General features: G+C 41.2%; 1 protein-coding gene across 4 annotated transcripts in view; it reads left to right on the top strand.

The window, feature by feature from the left end:
- The window catches only part of gss (glutathione synthetase), a 112,737-nt gene that overhangs the window by 50,407 nt on the left and 39,021 nt on the right, over nt 1-23,309 (top strand). For all 4 annotated transcript variants that reach the window (XM_072243765.1, XM_072243756.1, XM_072243775.1 and 1 more), the window contains 3 exons: nt 9,372-9,488; nt 10,383-10,463; nt 19,037-19,114. In XM_072243765.1, the coding sequence (XP_072099866.1) occupies nt 9,372-9,488; nt 10,383-10,463; nt 19,037-19,114 (276 nt within the window). The remainder of the gene's footprint in view (nt 1-9,371; nt 9,489-10,382; nt 10,464-19,036; nt 19,115-23,309) is intronic.

The raw sequence follows: 23,309 nt of genomic DNA, 5'->3' as shown, positions 1-23,309 counted from the left end.
GTTCTATGATGCGTGGAGATGTTCTAACAAGAAATTTAGGACTAGAATAGAAGCATTAGTTGGCTGACGGCTGGATTTCTACACTGTATGAAGTGGACCAAAAATTCTTCATTGGAACCTTCTCTTACCTCTATGGTGGGGAGTACATATTGAACCAGAGTCTGATGTAGGACCTACACCTAGAAAAAGAACTCTGCAATAGAGAAGAAGAAAAGAAAAAAAAACAGCTGATGATGAATCAGACGGTTTCAGTGGAAAGACATGAACAGAATCCAGAGGAATCCATCGAATATGGTACAAACTCAGAAGATGAGGAAATTTGAATGTGGTATAACCTGCCTTATGCAAATTTCTCAAGAAGAGTTGAAGAGATGTCAGAACCTTTCTGTCTAGACCTGGATAGTGGGGAATACAACCACTGGACAACCAGAAATGACGTTAGATAATGAAAGGGAACTGGACTCCCATATAACTGAAGGTCAGAGGGCAGGAGGAACTGAGTTGCAGGAAGGTACAAATGATAGACAGGATGAGACCTCTCAAAGTAAACATGAAAAGTCACAAGGAAAGACTGAAACTGATGAAATAGTGACTGAGACAAACTGACGTGTAAGGGGTTTCTTCTTTTACGTTACTGCGTATGTTAATCAAAATGGCTTCTTTGTTATGTTAATCTTTTGTTACTGCGTATGTTAATCAAATGGCTTCTTTGTTATGTTAAATGCTGAGAAGGTCCTCTCACTGCAGTTTGTTTGGGTTATCTTATTGATAAGAGAGTGATTGAACCAATGGGTGTCCATGTTATTTTTTGGGGTGATATACTGTCTCATATGGCTGGGAAACGGGGGTTTTGGCAGGGAGTTGGAGGAGAGACCGGGAGGAAGACGGACGTGCTGGGTTTTGGCGGGGAGTTGGAGGAGAGACCGGGAGGAAGACGGATGTGCTGGGTTTTGGCGGGGAGTTGGAGGAGAGACTGAGAGGAAGACGGACGTGCTGGGTTTTGGCGGGGAGTTGGAGGAGAGACTGGGAGGAAGACGGACGTGCTGGGTTTTGGCGGAGAGTTGGAGGAGAGACCGGGAGGAAGACGGACGTGCTGGGTTTTGGCGGGGAGTTGGAGGAGAGACTGGGAGGAAGACGGACGTGCTGGGTTTTGGCGGGGAGTTGGAGGAGAGACCGGGAGGAAGACAGACATGCTGGGTTTTGGTGGGGAGTTGGAGGAGAGACCGGGAGGAAGACGGACGTGCTGGGTTTTGGCGGAGAGTTGGAGGAGAGACCGGGAGGACCATGGGCGTACTGGGAGTGCTTGGCTGATCACTTCGGGTGGTCCCAAGCTGCGAGTCGAAGGGGTCAGGGTGGATCGCAGGGTGAAGAAAGAAGGTCCCGAGCTCCAACTGTGCACGAAGAAATTGAACTTTGATAAGTCTGGCGCCTTTTTTTTCATTCCCTTTTGTATTGTACCTCTATTAATCTCATAGTTCTAGTAAGATTTATAAAGTGTAATTTGTAAAATGTACATTGTGTGCTGGCTGATGATTGATGTTTCGGGCCGAATCAGGTGGCATTATACAGCAGCTGACGTAACCGGGAGACAAGGTTGGGCGGCGGACGGGGTTTCCCCTAGATAAATACGAGCCAGTTTTGCTGAGTGTTACAGACAAATCTGATGAAATAGTGACATCTGCTGTGTATTTGCATGCAGTGGCCAACTGGGGGCAACTTAAGGTGCTTTTTTCTTTGTTAGATGTTTTTTTTTACAATCGCAAGACAATTCTACTCCAAGAACTTCAGATACGGCAGGGCTACTCCATCAGTAAGCTGCTCGTTGATTGGAGTAGCTGGACTGGTGCCGGAGGAGCCAGTCAGGATGTTGGGAAAGGAGCTGGTTTGGGTTTGGAGGAGATGACCTGGCTACAGACCATGTGGCTGCCTGCTGCGTGCAGTATAATCATGGGAGATTGTCTCGGGCATTTCACTTGTGATCACAAGGCTGTGTTGCATTGTAATAATGTTAGTTGCTGCAGCCCTGTTACCCTTGTCTGTTGGTGGGAGGATGGCATGGAAGCTGTGTAGCCTTGGTTGTAGTGAGAACTAGGCCTCAAGCTGCGGGCTTGCCTGTTGCTGCAGACCAGGTGAGAATACGCCAGAGGCGGTGGGGTGGGGCGTCTGCACACGGGTGGGGGCTGGCCTACCTCGTCGGTACTGCCCTCCTGTGTTCGAGTGGTGGAATGACAGACAGCATGCATCTGCTCACAGCTGGGAGACTGTACCATCAATTGCAGGACATGTTGCTGAGGGTTCTGTACTAGAATTGAAAATACACTTGGACTGAGATGTTAACTGTCCTGTGCTATCACCAGTGGGATCATCAGTTGATCTGCCACCTGTCTTCAGGAATTTCGGCCCGCTTATGATCAAGACTCCCTCGAGGTGGTGGGCCAGCAGTGCTAAAGCACCACCTCCCACTGGTGAGCTTAAAATTTGGCATCTGCCTCTATCAGAGTTGTTGGTCGCTTCCCTCCAACAGATAGTCTACTCTTCAGGTACCTGTGCAACTACTGAAGGGTTTGCAAAAGATGGATACACTGTCCGACTATCTGCCCCTCTGACGTACTTGGTCCACACCCATGCTGATCCTGTCTCAGCTACAGCCCTGCTGGTTGATTTGATCTCTCTTCTTAGTGAAGCCAAGGTCACACAGCCACTTCTAGAAAGTGAATGCAATAAAATCCACAGCAACCTACTTTGAACGGATAGCATGAGGCCTTCCACCCTCTGTCTCTGCACTCTGATTTTAATCCTGCATACTTGGTTAACTTGCGCTCATGGGCTTCATCGATGTTGTCTTCCCAGGGTACTGTGAGATAAGTTGTGCTGCAGTACTCTCTGCTCAACCGCTTCTGTTACAACTTTGAGAACGTTGTTCTGTCTCCAAGTGTACATGCCACTGGAAAGATTGAGTCTGCATGCACTCAAAATATGTTGAAGTGTTTCCTTCTCGCCACAAGCAGCACACGTCTGTCTTACCTTCATACCAGGCGCTGAGGTTGGCAGGTGTTGGGAGCATGTCGTACGTTGCTCTGCATAGAAAAGAAATGCAGAGTGGTTCCATCTGCCACAGAACATTCTAAGATAGACGTCGTTGTTCAACACTTTCCCACCAGGTCCAAGCCCCTTGTTTGGCCAGGCCAGCTGTTTTAGCTAACCTTTTTTCCTCTTCTACCTCTCATATTTCTTGCGTTACAAGCTCACAGCGCTCCTTACCTGTAGAAGATGACCACCACTTGTGGGTTGACCATCCATGTCCCTGGTGGCCCAGCTGGGTAGCCCCAGCCATCTCCTTGTGCTTCAATCTAGACTCTGCCTCATCAACTGCTACACGGGCTGACCACTTCCTGCCTGAACTCACATTCAGCTGGGTGTTCTTGATGACAGGGTATTTTGAGTCTCGAAGCATCAAGAGTGATCTTACCTCGGCTACCTTGACCTCTTCAACAAGGAATTGCACTGGGATGGTAAGCTTTGTCTGGCTACTGTGGATTGCAACGTTGGTGAAGCTGCTCAGTACTCCAAGCCACTTCTTCACATACTTGTTGATCTTCCGTTCCATTGCCTCAACATGGGACATTGCCACTTCATAGACAGTTAGTGGCCACATTATCCATGGCATCAGTCCGTACTGGAAGCACCACAACTTCAACTTCCCAGGCAAGCCACACTTGTCGACAGACATCAGACCTCTGCTGATCTGTTCTCCTGTCTCTTGAACCCTCTTGGTGTCTCTCAGCTCCTCTGTGTACCATCGCCGGAGGCTCTTAACTGGTTGGTCCTGAATGGATGGAATCTCCTCTCCACAAAGGGTGAAATGAAAGTCAACCAGGTTTCCTCTCCTAGGAACAAGGCTCCTTGACTTCTTGGTCCTGAACTTCATTCTTCCCCAATCCATTAGCTCCTCGAGTCTAGATAGTACACTTTCCACTGCCTCCGTGCTAGGACCCAAAAGAGTGAGATAGTCCATGAATGCTTGTATTGTTGGTAACTCCCCTCCACCATCAAGTGCGACTCCTGGTCCCACTGATTCTGCAGCCCTCACAGTGACCTCCATGGCTAACACACATCCCATTGGGATTCCAACATCCAAGCTCTGCCACCTAGTTGTAAACTGCTGAGTGGAAAACCTCATCTGGAAATCATTGCAGTACTGTATGACAAAGTTCCTCACCTTAGCAGGAATCCATAGGAATTCCATCGCAAACTCAATCAGGGCATGGGGAACAGAACCATACGCATTTGCAAGATCAAGCCAAACCATAGCTAGATTTCTCAACCTTTTCGACTCCTGGATGGTATGCCATACCATACTAGTATTTTCAAGGCATCCCGGGAAGCCTGGTATTCCTGCCTTCTGCACAGATGTATTTACCAATCCATTCTCTATCACAAATGGAGATATTCTTTTTGCTAGAATGCCAAACATAATCTTCCCCTCTACATTCAGGAGTGAAATTGGTCGGAACTGATTCAATGTAGTAGAATTTTCTTCCTTCGGGATGTATACTCCTTCACCTCACTCCATGACAAAGGAACAACACCTTGTCTCCACAACACCTTTTAACAATCTCCACACCACCTTTTAACAATCTCCACAATTATATCCCCAGCTCTTCACACTTCTTGAGCACCTTATACGGCACTCCATTGGGTCCTAGCAGTGAACCTGACTTTGCCTTTCTGACAGTCTGGGTTCTGACAGATCGAACTTCACTCCTGGCTCGGTAGGCTTCACAAGCCCTGAAATATCAAGCAAAGGAGCCTCCCGCTGTTCGTTAGAGTAAGTGCTTGCCAGGTGATCCTCAAGTTCTTGTTGAGAGATGTTAAGCTGCCCGCTCTTACTTTGTTCAAGCAATTTCTTTGTGAACTGGTGAGAGTTCTCAAAGAATGACTTACCTTCTCTCTCTTCTTTCTCTAGAAATATGTGTCTGTTTTTTTTGCATGAATATGCTTCTTTACTCGCTATTTTGAATGTTCAGTTTTGTTTGTTTTGCACTTTTGCCCCAGATGAGTGCTGTTTCATTCACTGAATCTATTATGATTGAATGATAATTAAACTTGATTTGATTTGAGAATGAACTATTAAAGGACGAGGGAAAAGAATGGGAAAATACGAATGTGTGGCAATGTTAGCACACTGTTCAGCCGTACAATCCCAGACCAATATACAGTTCCACAGATCGAGAATGCTCTGGCCTGCATAAGTGGAAGCAAATGGTTCATGTGTTGGAAGTGGGTATTACCAAGTGCCAATGAGTGAATCTGATAGAGAAGACAACATTCATATTGTCCTCTTGGATTTTTTTTTCAGTTTTGAAAGGATGCCTCCGGGCATATCAGGAGCACTGGCAACTTTACAACTTCTCATGGAGCAGACTGTTGGAGAGATGAACCTGCTTGAAGTACTTATGTACTTGGATGACCTCATAGTGTTTGGGTCGATACTGGAGAAGCACGAGTCAAGAATACTGAAGTTGTTAGATTGCCTTAAAACTGTAGATTTAAAACTGTCACTGGACAAGTGCCAGTTCTGTGAAATGTTAGTCAACTATGTAGCACACATAGTCTGTGAGATTGGAGTGGCTACAGATCCTTCTAAGATAAAGGCAGTAACCACATGGCCAAGACCCAAACTGTGAGTGCTCTGTGATCATTCTTGGATTCTGTGGATACTACCGAAGATTTGTGAAGAACTACTCCAGAGTGAGTCACCTTTTGAATCAACTTCTGTGTGGTTATCTCCCCTCAGAGAAGAAAGGGAGAAGAAGCCAAGCCTTATCTTAACACTTGGGAGCCTTTCAGAGAAAGATGGGATGCGAAGTGTGAAGAAGCATTTCAGACGTTTAAAGAGTTGCTGACAAAAGCACCTGTGCTTGCCTTTGCAAAGACCCCAGTTGACTGGATGAGACACCTCAAAGTAAACATGAAAAGACTCAAACTGATGAAATAGTGACTGAGAATGAACAATTAAAGGATGAAGAAACTGAAGCTTAGATAAGATCACAGAGAGTCAGGAAACCTCCAAGTAGGCTGGCATATGACACATCTGGAAATCAGAGTGCTGTGTCAATCCCAATGGTAAGATATATTGTATCCATTTACAAATGGATTGGAGGTCCTGTAATCACTTAATTCATTTGAATGTTGTAACCCATATGCCTGAATACTGTCAGAACTTAAGTGTGAACATAACTGTTATTGTTACTGAGTATAAATGTTGTGTTATTAATAGTGAGCTTGATAAGTGTCACAGGTTTATAAAAGTCATGAGGACATCCCTATTTTGGTGTGGAAAGAATGAAATACCCCAGTTAAAGATCATGTTTATTTTATTAATACAGTTATGCTGTCAGGTATTTATTTCTTGTGGATTTTCTTAAAAAGCAATAAGCATTCCTTTATAGAGTCAAGGATTTCATTTTTGCTGTTTAAAAATAAAAATTCAGTTGGATAAGTTAGGCTTGTGGAATTAGTCAATAGGATTTGTCTTTTTAACATTTCTTTTGTGAGAGAGCACGGGGAAAGAATGGGGGAGCCATTTTCTAGAGGGAGGGTAGAGAAGGAATATGAAAACAGATAATGAACATCACAGAAGAACATGCTGAAACACTCACAGAACCCATTTGGAAGGACAGATACTGATTCATTCAGGTTATGGTTTCACAGATAATGTGCATATAACTTTTAGATGGCTAGATGACCTTGGCAAAAGTTTAACGCCTTTTTCTTCGCTGTTGCATGGATATTTATTTATGTTTTGCTTGGACTGTTTTTTTAATCATTGCAAAACCAGGAGTAAATGAAATGAAGCAAACTGGATTGATTACACCACAATGAGCTCCAGCAGTATAGACTAATTTGTATGTAATAGGTTAAACTGGTGTGAGCTAAATTATTGTTTATACTGGTGTGAGTTAAATTATTGTTTCCTGGCAAATGGTAAATTTGCATAGGTGTCTGTCAGTACCCATACAAGTAATTGCCTTAGTTTTCCCTTAGAAGTAAACATAGAAACATAGAAAACCTACAGCACAATACAGGCCCTTCGGCCCACAAAGCTGTGCCGAACACGTCCTTACCTTAGAAATTACCTCGGGTTAACTATAGCCCTCTATTTTGCTGAGCTCCGTTCAAACTTTTATGTTTGTGTTTATTTACTGGAAATTGCTTTTTCATTGTTATTCCCATGCATGGTAGAGTTATGTTGCTGTAGTTTGTATTCACAGTAATAGCTAACTCATTACAAGCCTATGGTGAGAGGATTACATAGTTACTAAGATACGGCGCAGAATAGACTCTTCTGGCCCTTCGAGCTGCGCCACCCAGCAATCCCCCGATTTAACCCTAGCCTGATCATGGGACAATTTACAAGACCAATTACCCTACCACCTGGTAAGTCTTTAGAACGTAGGAGGAAACTGGAGCAGCTGGAGGAAACCCATGCAGTCACGGCGAGAACATGCAAACCCCTTACAGACAGCGGTGGGAATTGAACCTAGTGCTAAGTACTGTGCTACTGTGCTTTTATTATGTATTGCAGGGTACTGCTGCTGCAAAACAACACATTTCAAGATGTGTCAGTGATAATAAACCTGAGCCTGATTACCTGTAACAGTAATGAACCAATTTACTAATCCTGGTCTCCAGTTTGTTCATGCAGAGCTTGACTGTGACTGAATGGGTTTCCTCTGGGTGCTCGGGTTGCCTCCTGCTTCCCAAAGGTGTGCAGTTTGGTAGTTGAATTGGCTATTGTAAAGTGGCTCTGATATGCAAGTGAGTGGTTGAATTGGGGAGGGGGGAGGCTGATGGGAATGTGCGGAGGGTAAAATAGAATTAATGTAGGATTGCTGTGGATAGGTTCGCAATAGTTAGTGTAGACATGGTGAAGGATCTGCTTCAATGCTGTATGACTTTGCCGTTGGGTTGACTTTGACAGATTTGTGTAAGTGAGCTCCCAAACATTTGCTTCCCTATACATTTGTACTGTTCATTGACTAATTAATTAACTGCTATGGAAACACCAATGCTCAAGAATGGAAAAGCCTACAAAAAGTGGTGGATACAGCCCAGTCCATCACAAGGAAAGCTGTCCTCACCATTGAGCCCATCTGCAAGGAGTGCTGCCACGTGAAAGCAGAATGAGGAATTTCTTTAGCCAGAGAGTGGTGAATCTGTGGAATTCATTGCCACATACTCGAGGCCAAGTCATTGAGTATATTTAAAGTGAGTATATTTAAGGTTCATAGGTTCTTGATTTGTAAAGGCATCAAAGGTTACAGACAGAAGGTAGGAGAATGGAGTTGGGAGGGATAATAAATCAGGAATGATTGAATTGAGAAACAGACTTGATGGACCAGATGGCCTAATTCTGCTCTTATGTCCTATGGTCATATTCATATGTCAGTCTAAGAGTCTGCATTGTATTTGCTTCCACTACTAACCCTGGCAGCGCATTCCAGGCACCCAGCACTCGGTAAAAACCTTGCTCTGCACATCATCTTTGTACTTTCCCCCTCTCACCTTTGATGCATGTCCTATAATATTAGGCATTTTGACCCTGCAGGGAAAATACTGGCCTTCTACAGCTCACTTGATCTTATAAACCTCTATCAGATCTCCACTAAGCCTCCGCTGCTTCAGAGAAAACATCTTGAAATTTATCAAGGACCACCCACCATCCAGCCCATGCTCTCTTCTGGCTGGCAACTAGCATCAGGAAAGAGGTACATGAGCCACCCCATCAGCTTCAGGAACAGTTTATTACCCCTCAGTCATCAAGCTCCTGAACCAGTGTGGATAACTTCACTCACTGCAACACTGAACTGATCACTGAACGCAGTCTATAGACCAGGAGTTCCCAACCTGGGGTCTACGGTCTCCCTACTTGATGGTTATTGATCCACAGCATTAAAAAGGTTGGGAACTCCTCCTATAGACTCACTTTCAAGAATAGAGATGGGGAGGAATTTCTTTAGCCAGAGCGTGGTGAATCTGTGGAAATTGTTGCCACAGGCAGCTGTGGAGGCCAAGTCTTTACGAATATGTAAGGCAGAGGTTAGTGGATTCTTGATTGTACCTCCTTTTGTATTTGCACAATCTGTCTTGCATATTTTTTGTTTCTTTGTCAGTCTTTGATTGATGGCAATTTTTCATTGATTTTGTTATATAAATATAGGAATTTCTTCTGTGAATGCCTGCAAGAAAACTAATCTTGAAGTACGATTTGGTGACATATAGGTACTTTGACAGTAAATTGACTTTGAACTTTAAACATTTTTAAAGAATTATTAAACATAAGCTTTATCTTGCTGTGATTCTTGTAGGCATGTAATGAACGTCTGGGGGAAACCGCAGGAGGCAGCAAAGATCCAGAGTAACGAAGCAGCGAAAGGAATTTGCAAAGGAATTGCAAAAGCCTGGCAGTTGTATGGATCATCGGAGTAAGTACTATACCACAGTAAACTAAAATGAAAAAGGCATGCAGACTTCATCATGCAATGAAAAGCAGTCAGCACTCCAAGTCAAAAACCCTCCATTAGAAGTGGGATTGAGGGAGAGGATACTGTTTAGATTAGAGTTCATGTGCTGTAAGGAGAGTTTAGACAAGCTGGGGTTGTTTTCTCTGAAGCAACGGAGGCTTAGCGGAGACCTGATCGAGGTTTATAAGATTATGTGAGAGTAGACGGCCAGTATTTTTCTCCCAGTGATGAAGTGCCTAATATTATAGGGCATGCATTTTAAGGTGAGGGGGGAAAGATGATGTGCAGTGTAAGGTTTCTACAGAGTGCCAGGTGCTTAGGATGCACTGACAAATACAATGGAGGTGTTTAAGAGACTCTTAGATACACATGTGAGTAAGACCATAAGACACAGTAGCAAAATTAGGCCATTTGGCCCATCAAGTCTGCTTCACCATTCAATCATTGCTGATTTATTATTCCTCACAACTCCATTCCCCTGCCTGCTCTATACAGTCTTGATGCCCTGACTAATCAAAAGCCTGACAACCACCTCTTTTAATATCCCCAATGAATCGGCCTCCACACCTGTCTGTGGCAAAGAATTCCACGATTGACAACCATCTGGCTGAAGAAATTCCTCCTTGTCTCTGCTCTAAAGAATATGCAGAGAATGGAGGGAAATGGACATTATGTAGCGTAAGTGATTAGTTTACATAGTTCGGCCCAACATCGTGGGCTAGAGGGTCTGTTCCTGTGTTGTGTTAAATCAGGCTGGCATTGCCCTATCGTCTGTCCCTTCAAACTAAGCACTTGTGGATTGGCTGGTACCTGTTGCATGATTCTAATCTGCAGTGTTTTCTGTTTTGCTTTCAGGGCAGTGGTTCTTTTCCTGGTTGAAAGAGTCCCGATGAATATCTTTGATCAGCGCTGCTTAGAAATGGAGCTTTGGAATAGGTATGTATCCATATGACATAAGAGCAGAATTAAGCCATTCAGCCCGTTGAATCTCTGCCATTTTATCATGGCTGGTTTATTATCCCTCTCAACCTCATTCTCTCCCTGTAACCTTTGATGCACTTACTAATCAAGGACCTATTAACTGCACCTCTAAATATACCCACTGACTTGGCCTCAATAACAGATTCACCACCCTCTGGCTAAAGAAGCTTCTTTTCATCTCTGTTCTAAAGAGATATCCTTCTATTCTGAGGCTGTTCTCTCTGGCCCTAGATTCTCCCTATTCTCTTTCAATATTTTTATTAATATTATATGAATTACATGAATACAAATACAAAATTCATAAGGATACAAGTAATACAAATTACATTACATTTAAATCACAGTAATATGATCATAGTATCCCATATTCCAAATCAATCATGTAGAAAGAAAGATTGAATTATGAAATGAAATAACATAAAATAATTGTATTTTTTTTTAAATCTACCCGCACTACGAAAATGAGCTGGTTGGTTAAAAAAAAAGAAGGAAAAAAATACCTTACCATATAATATTATAATAATAATGGCTCAGATCCATACTTTAATAACAGTTTAAAGATTATGAAAATAACTCAGAAAGGATCCCCATAACATTAGAAAATCATATTTAGAATCAGAAATCGAACAACGAATCTTCTCTAGATCAAGGCACAACATAACTTCAGATAACCATTGAACATGAGTGGGCGGGCGGCATCCTTCCACTTGAGCAAGGTCGCCCTCCTGGCCATAAGAGACATAAAGGCCAATACCCGCACATTAGATGGCTTCAGTTTTGTAGTACTATCCTCAACAATACCAAACATAGCAGTCAAAGGATTGGGCTTAAAACTAACATTGAAAAGTACAGTGAAGGTTTGAAATACATCTTTCCAAAATTTTTCAAGGCTCAGACTTGTCCAAAACATATGAATTAGTGTGGCCACTCCATTAGTACAGGTGTCCCCCCGCTTTTCGAACGTTCGCTTTACGAAACCTCGCTGTTACGAAAGACCTACATTAGTTACCTGTTTTTGCTAACAGAAGGTGTTTTCACTGTTACGAAAAAAGGCAGCATGTGAAAAAAGGCAGCGCGCGATAAAAGGCAGCGTGTGCCCCGAGCAGCCAAGCTTCTCCTCCGGAACTGCATTCTAGCCGGCATTGCTTAAACACATGCCTGTGAGCATCTGTGCTTTATCTTGATTTATTTTGAGCATCCTTTTGCAAGATGAGTTCTAAGGTATCGGAAAAGCCTAAAAGAGCTCGTAAGGGTGTTAAATTTAGCGTAAAACTAGACGTAATTAAACATTTCGATCGTGGTGAACGAAGTAAGGACAAAGTGAGTTTAGCTTGTGGAAATTGATGAAGATGATGTTGAAGAGGTTTTGGCATCCCATGACCAACAACTGATAGATGAAGAGCTGATGCATTTGGAAGAGGAAAGGATAACAATCGAAACCAGATGCAGTAGCGAACAGACCAAAAGTGAAGTCGTCCAGGAACTGAACATGAAGCAACTGCATGAGATGATAGAAAAATGCACGAGGCTAAGCAGTCAAGCATACTGTCGTTTTTCAAGCCTCTCACATCAGCCACAGCAGACAACGAACCTCGACCTTCGACATCGAGGCAGGCAGGCATAGAAGAAGATGACCTGCCTGCCCTGATGGAAACAGACGACGATGAGATGACACCCCAGTGTCCCACCACCCCAACCCCCGGGCCACAGACCGATACTTTGCCGTGGAGAATGCAATGGTAGCCGGCACGCACCCAACACATCTTTAAGAAAAAAGCTGAAATAAACAAGCTAATTAATTAGGTGCCGCCCGGCACGTAAATGTCGGCCCAGATCAGAGGCGATTGCCGATTATGTCATCTCTGATCTGGGCCAACATTTATGTGCTGGGCAGCACCTAATTAATTAGCTTGTTTATTCTGGCTTTTTTCTTAAAGATGTGCTGGGTGCGTCCCGGCCACCACTGCACCACTGCATGCTTCGCAGATCGGTATCGGTCGGCAGCCTGGAGGTTGGGGACCACTGCACCACCCCAACCTCCGACGACTCAGCCTAACACACCGTCATCAGCGTGCTCGGCGCTGTCTTCCCAATTCCACTAAGTGATACGACACTGTATATACATTATTTCTACTTTATATAGGCTGTGTATTTATCATATCATTCCTGCTTTTACTATATGTTACTGTTATGTTAGGTTTTATGTGTTATTTGGCATGATTTGGTAGGTTATTTTTTGGGTCTGCGAATGGTCACAAATTTTTCCCATATAAATAAATGGTAATTACTTCTTCACTTTATGACATTCCGGCTTACGAACCATTTCATAGGAATGCTCTACCTTCGGATGGCGGGGGAAACCTGTACATCTATCACAATAGGGAGAAATATCTGCGTAGAAACGAGGGAGCTTGTCTTTAGACATATGGATCCTATGTACCATTTTAAATTGTAATAAAGAATGACAAGCACATAGTGACGAGGAATTAATCAATTTTAAAATAATCTTCCAGCTCTCCTCAGATATGAAAATCTGTAAATCCCTTTCCCAGTCTCCTTTAGTTTTATCTAAAGAGGCTTTTTTCAATCCCAACAGCAGACCGTAAATGTAAGATATTGAACTGTTGCCAAAGGGTTTCAGATTAAAAATTGTATCTATTATATCTATTGTATATGGACTTGTAGGAAATGTATGTAATTGAGATCTTAAAAAATCTCTAATCTGTAAGTATCGATAAAAGTGGGTATTGGAAAGGTGAAATTTCGTTGAAAGTTGCACAGGAGAAGAGAGAATCCCTCCATCAAACAAATCCTTAAATGGTTTAATACCCAATCTATTCCATTCTTTAAAAGATAGGTCAATTAAAGATGGTTTAAAAAAGCAATTAGAAAAGATGGGACTCGAGAGGGAGAATCTCAATAAACCGAAATATTTTCTAAACTGTAACCAAATCCTCAAATTATGTTTGACCACCACATTGTCAAGTTAGTTTATTTAAAGATAAAGGAAGCAAGGATCCAAGTAAAGAAATAATGGAAAATTTCATAACAGAGTTGACTTCCAAAGAAACCCATAAAGGGCAATTCTCATGATTAATGTAATATATACAGAATGTAATATGTCGTATATTAACTGCCCAATAATATAATCTAAAATTGGGTAAGGCAAAGCCTCCATTCTGTTTGGTTTTTTGAAGGTGAGCTTTGTTTATTTGAGGTTTTTTATTCTTCCATACATAGGAGGAAAGAATTGAATCCAAAGAGTTGAAAAAAGATTTAGGAATAAAAACAGGTGTAGCTTGAAAAAGATATATAAATTTAGGTAAGATATTCATTTTAATAGAATTAATTCAGCCAATCAGTGATAAAGAAAGAGGAGACCAATTAGAAAGTTTTTTTAACACAATTCATTAAAGTTAAAATATTTTCCTTAAATAAATCTTTATAATTCTTAGTAATTGTTGCTCCTAAATACGTAAATTGTTTTCTTAAAATTTTAAAAGGAAAGTTTTTTTGGTATTAAATTGTTTAAAGGAAACAGTTCACTCTTATATAAATTTAATTTATATCCTGAGAACTGACTAAAATTAGTCAGTAAACGGAACACAAATGGTAAAGGGGTTGTAACATTAGATATAAAAAGCAATAAGTCATCAGCATAGAGCAACACTTTATGAATAGTACTTCTCCTTAAAATACCAGTAATCTCTTTGGACGCTCGAAAAGCAATTGCTAAGGCTTCTAATACCAAAGTAAAAAGCAGAGGGCTCAAAAGACAACCTTGTCTAGTTCCACGTTGGAGTTTAAAGGGTTTAGAATTCTGAAGATTAGTAAGAACCCAAGCGAAGGGAAGTAAGTAATTTAATCCAATGAATAAAATTCGGTCCAAAATTAAATTTTTCTAAGGATGTAGAAAGATAATTCTATTCAACACTGTTAAAGGCCTTCTCCGCATCCAAAGATATCACACATTCTGATATTTCCTTAGATGGAGAATGCATAACATTTAACAAATGCTGTATATTAAAATGGGAATATTAATTTTTAATAAAACCTGTCTGATCATCCAAAACTATAGAAGATATAATATTTTCAAGTCTGCAAGCCAACACTTCAGATAAAATTTTAGTATCAAAATTGAGCAATGAGATGGGTCTATATGAAAAACATTCAGTAGGATTCTTATTCTTTTTGAGAATAAGCGAAATGGAAGCTTCATTTCATAAAAAGACTGCGGTAATCTTCCTACCTTGACGAAATCTGTAAGGGTAGAACATAAGTGTGGTATAAGCAAGGAGGAAAAAGCCTTATAAAACTCTCCAGAGAATCCATCGGGTCCTGGGGATTTCCCAGAATGCAATTCTCGAATAGCCTGAGCAATTTCCTCCTGGGAAATGGGTTAATCCAATTGCCTACAATCGTCCATCAAAAGATTGGGAATATTTAATTGATCTAAAAAAATATTCATTGCAATATTATCATTAACAGAGTCAGAACAATACAATTTAGAATAAAATTTCCTAAAAGCATCATTAGTTTCAGAATAACACACATCAAAGTTGCTGGTGAATGCAGCAGGCCAGGCAGCATCTCTAGGAAGAGGTACAGTCGATGTTTCGGGCTGAGACCCTTCGTCAGGACTAACTGAAAGAAGAGATAGTAAGAGATTTGAAAGTGGGAGGGGGAGGGGGGAGTGGTCAGTTGTCATATCCCCATTAGTTTTACGTATTTCTTTAATTTGCTGCTTGGCTATAAATGGCTTCAATTGATTAGCCAGTAGCTTACCAGTTTTATCTCTGTGAATATAAAATTGACTTCTATCTTTTAAAAGCTGGTTTTCAATTGGATACATTAAAAGAAAATCATATTTAGTTTTGGTTTCAATACGTCTCTTATATGTTTCAGGATCTGGTATGGAAGCATGTTTATGATCCAGTTGTTTTAATTGATTAGCTAGTTTGTTTCTCTCTTTGTTAGCTTTTTTAATGATATTTGCAGTATAAGAAATAGTTTGACCCCAGATATATGCTTTAGAAGTATCCCATATAATAAGACTAGACGTCTCTTCCAATGTATTTTCTTCAAAAGAAATGAGTAATTTGATTCTTCATAGGTTTTAAAAAGTCCTCATCGGATAACAGAGTTAAATTAAATCGCTAAAATCTACTCATAGGGATAGGACCAGGAAGATTTAGAGATAGAAGTACAGGAGAGTGGTCAAAAATAGCAATCTCTTTATATTCGATTGATTGATCCAACGGAATCATTTGACTGTCAATAAAAAAAAATAGTCAATCCTGGTATAAGCATGATGGACATGAGAGAAAAAAGAATACTCCCTGCCCATCAGATGAAGAAAACGCCAAGCATCAACTATACCACATTTAGTCAGAAAGGATTGGATGAAAAAGCTGATTTATTAAGTGTGGCTGGTTTGACAGATGAGCGATCTAATACTGGATCTAACCAGCAGTTAAAATCTCCTCCCATCACACGAGAGTAAGTAGACAAATCTGGCAAAAATGAAAATAGACATTCAAAAAATCCTGGATCGTCTATGTTGGGGGCATATACATTAGCAAAAACAATCAATTTACTGTCTAAACTCCCTGATACAATAATAAATCGACCATTAGGATCTGAAACAACTTTATGCTGAACAAAGGAAACTGTATTATCCATAAAAATCGAAACTCCACATGATTTTGCATTAAACAAAGAATGGAATTGTATATCCTTCCACCGAGTGAAAAAACGTAAGCTATCACAGCTGCGTATGTGTGTTTCTTATAAGAAAATAATGGGTGCTTTTAATTTTTTAATATAAGCAAACACTTTGTTCCGTTGAATGGGGTGATTCAGCCCTTTCACATTCAAACTAAATAAGTTAATATTTCGAACCATTTTAAATACAAATAATCATGTAATTAAAAGATCTGGCCATAAGTTATTAAAACTAGAAGGCAAACCGTAAGGTAGTCAAACAGGCAATCATATAATCAACCCACTACAGCTCCCAGAGAGGAAGAGGCCCTAGTCCCTCCCCCACCCAAAGCCAGAAGGCTGACCAATAGGCAGTCAGCGAGCTAAGAACTAAGTTCCCTCCCGAAAAAATCTTGTTGACAGAAACTCCGGTCCTACAAGGTCAAATATGTCCCTACCAACACACAACATAAAAAGAAAATTAACTCAGTAATCGAAAATATAAAAGGATCAGTTTAAACAAATTCAAAGAAAGATATATTAAAATAAAGCCTCAAAAAGGGATATAATAAAAAAAAGTATATAAAAAAATAACAAAAGACTCTATGTGAACAGCCAAAACGTAAGCTTATTGAAACCTTATTTCAAATTCCTATTAACAGAAAAAAAAATTGATCAAATAAGAAATCTAAGTTTTAGACTTCAGCCTTCAGAAACTCTTTTACGTCTTCAACCAACTTTATTCTTTTTTGCAATCCGTTCTTCAAAACAGTACTCAGACGGGAGGGAAACCGAAGGGATGGTTTAAATCCTTTATTGTAAAATTCCGACATAACTTCTTTATATTTCATACGATCAGCCATAACTTCAGGCGAATAGTCTTCCACAAATCTGACTTGTAACCATGGAAATTAATCATTCCTAGTCAACAGGTATGGCGAATTAAATGGTCCTTAATATGAAATTCACGAAAACTTAGAATGACCGACCTGGGTCTCGCTGCCGACAACAAAGGCTTCGAAGTCAGTGAGCGATATGCTCAATTGAGCTTCGGCTCAGAAGTGAATAAAGCAGGGAATAGCTGTTTCAGAAAGTTTGCAAAGAACTTCGTAGGGTCAGCGCCTTCAATTGATTCTTCTAGACCTACAATTCACAAATTATTTCTCCTGTTTCTGTTTTCTAGACTGATAATCCTTTTCACCATTTTCTCATTGGATAAGGATAACTCTTTGCAGAGTTTAATTGTATCTTCAACATCCTCAAGCGTCACCAGCTTTGCAGTATTTTCTGGAATTCAGTTCTCATGCTCAGTTAAAGTTTGTTGGATTGTATCCAATTTGCCATTAAGTCATTGAAACTCCTCCGATAATTCCAATTTTTGCCGTTTAAGGAAATCACTAATTGAATTCAAAGTGACTGGAGATTCATCTTCTGTTTCTCTTTCTTTTGCAGAAACTTTTGTTCTTTTCCCAGCCATAGTAGGGCAGTACTATGCTAGTAAAGTTTCAAAAAAAAAAACTGGTAGGAGACAATAAAGTAAGTAGGATAGGAGCACTCTAAAACGATGCTACTCCATCAGCTGCCAACAGGGCTTTCCATATTTGGTAGGTTTTGATGAGACATTTTTTCTCCCACCACCCTTCCCGCCCCCCCCCCCGACGTTCTTCTATACTTTCTATACTCCAGTGAATACAGGCCCAGAGCCGTCAAATGTTCCTCACGTGTTAACCCTTCAGTCATTCCTAACCCAATTAGAAATTCCATGTGACAACTCATCTAGGCAGCCTGCAAATGTCATCGTGCTTCTGGCACCATCATAGCATGCGCACACAATTTACTCACCGCAACCCATACATTTTGGAAACCCACACGGCCATGAGGGGAACGTACAAGCTCCGTACAGCGACGGGATTGAACCCGGGTTGCTGGCGCTATAACAGTGTTACACCGTCTGCTATATGCCTCCCCTTACGCTGACGCAGTAACGGGGTGTGTTCTATCCTACCAGTGTACTGTACACATTACTGCACTCTGCTGAATGCATATTAATGCTGAGAGAGTCCCTGACTTTGTCATTACACTAGTGGGTTGACAAAGTGATAAACTAGTATGGAAAATTGTACAATACTGTGCAAAAGTCTCAGGCACATATATACAGCCTAAGACTTTTGCACAGTACTGTACTTGTCAACATGGAGTGGAAAGCGAGTTTTTAAATCTAGCGCGTATAAAGGATGATGGGAATGGCAAGGGTGGAGTGCTGTGGGAATGGTGGGGGACAGGTGTCAGAGAAGGAGTGCCTTGGGCAGGGGGTTGGTGCAGGTGCAGACACATCCAGCCCTGATACACCAGGCAAGATCATTTGATTCCATACAATTGATTTATAGATCATTATAGAATATCTCTCTGGTACTTCCCACTCCCTCCCCTCTCCCTTTTCACAACCAAGATTCGCTCTCCCTGCCCCTTTCCCACTCTGTCCTCAATAGAGACCCATATCAGAATCAGATTTATCACCACTCACATATGTCATGAAATTTGACTTTTTTTGCAGAAGCAGCAATACGGTGTAATACATAAAATTGCTACAGTATTGTACTGTGTAAAAGTCTTGGACACCCCAACAGCACATATGTGCCTAATACTTTTACACAATACTGTACATCGGAAATAAACGTATTGCGTAAGAATTAAATGGAAACTCAATCCTTTCATTACTTACGTCTTAATGGTTGAACCTTCTATAGCTCAGTATTTGGTGAGCTTGCCTGTTGTACTCCATTTGCTTTCTATTGAGCAATTAATTATTTTATTTTTTGGGACAGAAATATTCGTGTAATACGGAGGCAATTGATGGAAATATATGAGAGAGGGAGTCTGGATGAAGAGAAAAGACTTCACATGTGAGTTTTCTTTTACCTTTTGCCGATTGTGACAGGAGTTGACGTCAGTTGCCTAAACAAATTAAACTAAATAATTAGCTTGGATTTTAATTCTATTCAAGTCAAGTTTATTATCATAATCTACAGGTACAATGGAAAAATCTGCTGCAGTATCATCACAGGCAAGTAGATCAAACAATGCACTTGAATATACACTCAGTGGCCACTTTATTAGGTACACCTGCTTGTTAAAACAAATATTTATTTATTTATTGAGATGCAGTGCAGAATAGGCCCGAGTCCTAACGCCCAGCAATCCCCTGATTTAATCTTAACCTGATCATTGGACAATTTACAATGACCAATTAACCTAGCAACCAGTACATCTTTGGAATGTGTGAGGAAACCGGAGCACCCGGAAGCAACCAATGCGGTCACGGGGAGAACATACAAACTCCTTACAACCAGTGGCGGGAATTGAACCTAAGTTGCTATTATGTTAAAGTTTTCTGCTAACCACCACGCCATTGTGCTGCCCCGTATATCTAATCAGCAACACACACAAAATGCTGGAGGAACTTCGCAGCCAAGGCAGCATCTTCCTATCTTCAGCAGGACAGGAGAAAAAAAGCTGAAGAGTAGATTTTAAAGGTGTGGGGAAGGGGAGAGAGAAACGCCAGATGATAGGTGAAACTTGGAAGGGGAGGGTTGAAGCAAAGAGCTAGGAAGATATTGCTTGGCCTGCTAAGTTCCTCCAGCATTTTGTGTGTGTTGCTCAGATTTCTAGCACCTGCAGATTTTCTCTTGTTTGTGATCAATAGTACATGTCACCATAGAACACTTCTTTTGTTTCTTTGTCTTGTTTTAATATGCCAAATGGATCCATTCCTCTGCTGTACTCTTCAAAGACATCTCTTCAACGGCCTTGTATGATTTATGTTTGTCTTGTGCCATGTGCCTGCAATGTTGCTGCAATTAATTTCTTCATTGCACCTGTGCATACATGGACTTGTGTAGGTGACAATAAACTTGACTTTTTTTTTAAAGAAACCAATTCTCTATTTGGAGCCACACACACAAAATGCTGGAGGAACTCAGCAGGTCAGGGAGCTTATATGGAAATGAATAAACAATCAATGCTTTAGGCTAAGACCCTTCTTCTAGACTGAAAAGGAAGGAGGCAAGTGACAGGAATTTGGATCCTGTAATATTTTACATTATGTGTGTCGGTTCCATCTACAAATTGCAGTGCAGTTACTTGTCAAGGCTACCCTGACCACAACGAGGGCAGTAGACTCGTAGGAACACAACCTTTTCAAGTTTCCTAACTCAGGTTGGACATCATCTTGAATTGGAAATGCGTTGTCCCTCATGGTCACTGAGTCTAAATTCCTACCCAACAGGCCTGTGAGAGTACTTCCCTGGATGACTGCAGCTTACCACCACATTCTTGAGAGCATTCGGGAATAGGCAAATCAAGGTTGATCTTACCAGCCGTGACTTGAGAAATGTAGGTGACAGTCACTAGACTAACTAATGTGAAAATTCTAAAATGCTGGAGGCACTCAGTAGGTCCATAAAATCATAGGTCAGGCATCAACTATGTAAAGAAGGATAATCATTTCGGGTTGAAGATCATGCATCCAAACTGAGAAAGAGAAAAAACAAATTCAATGCAAATTTATTATCAGTGTAAATATACGTCACCATATACAACCAGAGATTCTTTTTCTAACAGGCATAGTCAATAAATCTATTATGGAATAATAACCATAATAGAATCAATGAAAGACTGCACCAGTGGGCATTCAACCAGTGTGGAGAAGACAACAAACTGCAAATACAAAAAGAAAGAATGATAATAAATATCAAAAACGTGAGATGGAGAGTCCTTGAAAGTGATTCCATTAATTGTGGGAGCATTTCAATGATGGAAGTTAGATTCAAAGTCAGATTTACTTATCACATGTACACGTGTTAACAATTACATGTATATTTTCACATGTGTATATACAGCATAATGAAGTCTCTCATTTGAGTTAATAACCAGCATGCCCAAGGATGTGCTGAGGGCGGCCCGCATACTGGAAATGACATTGAACAATCTTGAAGTATTGCCACACTTTCCAGCACCAACATAGCACATACGCAATGTTGACAACTCAATAGCGCCACACACAATGTAAACACCAGAGGCAGCAGCAACAACAGAACAAAACAACCATATAAAAACAAGCCCCTTTCCCACTCTCTCTCCCTCACACACAAAGCTTCAATGCCAGGACAGGCTAGATGGCAGAGGCAGGCAATGGTGGAATTAAGTGTTGCCGAAGAAAATGGAGTTAGTGAACGGACGGGTGGGCTCATTTGACTTGTCTGTATAACGTGCTGCTAAAGTTGTGATGTTATGGTAACGTACAGCAGGGTCTTATGGGACCTGGCCAGCAGGCCAAGTTCGACAAATTAAAGATACAAAAGAAGAGAGTGGCAGCAAAAATGGCCAGTTCTGCAACAAACTGAGTGCAAGTTATCTGAAGTTGGAGAACTCAGCTGTGAGATCTGCAGGCTACAGTGTGCCCAGATGAAATATGAGGTGGCAGTCCTCAAGTTTACTGTGAACCTAGTTTTGATGGTGATCAGCAGGAGGTACAGCAGCCTTGGGTCCCAGACCACTAGGTTCAAGGACTGTTATTACCTAGAACCAGCGTGGATAAATTCACTCACCTCAACACTGAACTGATTCTACAACCTATTGTCTCACTTTCAAGGACTCTACATTTGTGTTCTCAGTATTATTGACTTATGTAGTTGTACATTGGTTGTCTGTCAGTCTTTCTTCGTAGATTTTCATTATATGTAGATCCTATTGTATTTATTTGTTCTACTGTGAATGCCTGCAAGAAAACAAATCTTGCATACTGGTGACATACTGCATGTACTTTAGTAATAAATTTACTTTGAAAGTTCAATTCAACTGGCCATTCCAGTTGTTGTCACCACTAGCAGGGTGGTGCCATGAAAACAACTTCTTGCTCAAAGTCAGCAAGACTAAGGAGCTGATTATTGACTTTAGGAGAAGGAAACCAGAGGTCCATGAACCCAGTCCTCAGAGACGGAGAGGTTTAGCAGCTTTAAATTCCTTGGTGTTATTATTTCGGAAGACCTGTCCTGGGTCCAGCATATAAGTGCAAGAAGACCATAAGAAATAGGAGCAGAATTAGGCCATTCAGCCCATCGAGTCTGCTCTGCCAAAGCACAGAAGTTCTCTACTTCCTTAGGAGTCTGCTGAGATTCGGCTTGACATCTAAAATTTGGACAAACTTCTATAGATGTGTAGATAGATATTCTATTGATCCCAGAGGAAATTACAGTATCACAGTAGCATTACAAGTGCACAGATACACAAATATACAAATATTAGGAGAGAAGTAAGAAAGAATTTTTAAAAAAATGTTACCTTAAACAGTCTAAGAGGAGGGGATCATCATTTTCCTGGCTATAGGTTGACTCATTGTAAAGCCTCATTATACTGGCCGAGGGTAAGAATGACCTCATGTACTCCTCTTAGGAGCAGTGCAACTATGTTAGCCTATTACAAAAAAGTGCTCCTCTGTTCAGCCAAGGTGACATGCAGGGGGTGAGGAACATTGTCCAGAATTGCCAGGATTTTCCATAGGGTCCTTTGTTCTACCACAACCTCCAGTGTGTCCGCTTTGACTCCTCTAACAGAACCAGCCTTTCTAATCAGGCTATTGAGCCCGTTGGCATCACCTGTGTGAATGCCATTGCCCTAGCACACCACTGCACAGAAGATTTTACTGGTAACAGCAGACTGGTAGAACATGTGAAGGAGAAGCCTCATACTCCAACGGACCTCAGTCTCCTCAGGAAGTAGAGGCAACTCCGGCCTTTCTAGTACACAGCCTCTATGTTGGTGCTCCACTCAAGTCTGCCATCCAGGTGCACCCCAGGTACGTGTAGGTCCTCACCATATCCAGATCCTCATCATCAGTAGTATCTGGGAGCAATGCAGGCTTAGTCTTATCAAAGTACATCACCATCTCCTTTGTCTTACTGGTGCTGAGCTGCGATGATTCAGCTTGCACCATTTGACCATGTCCTTCACCAGGGCCCTGTATTCATCCTTCGTCCTCCCTTTATACATTTAACTATTGCTGTATTATCAAAGAATTTCTACAGATGACATGATTCAGTG

This window comes from Mobula birostris, chromosome 2 (assembly GCF_030028105.1).
Source record: "Mobula birostris isolate sMobBir1 chromosome 2, sMobBir1.hap1, whole genome shotgun sequence".
NCBI lineage: Eukaryota > Metazoa > Chordata > Chondrichthyes > Myliobatiformes > Myliobatidae > Mobula > Mobula birostris.
Note: the sequence above shows the minus strand (reverse complement) of the source record. Positions and strands in the feature narration are given on the sequence as shown.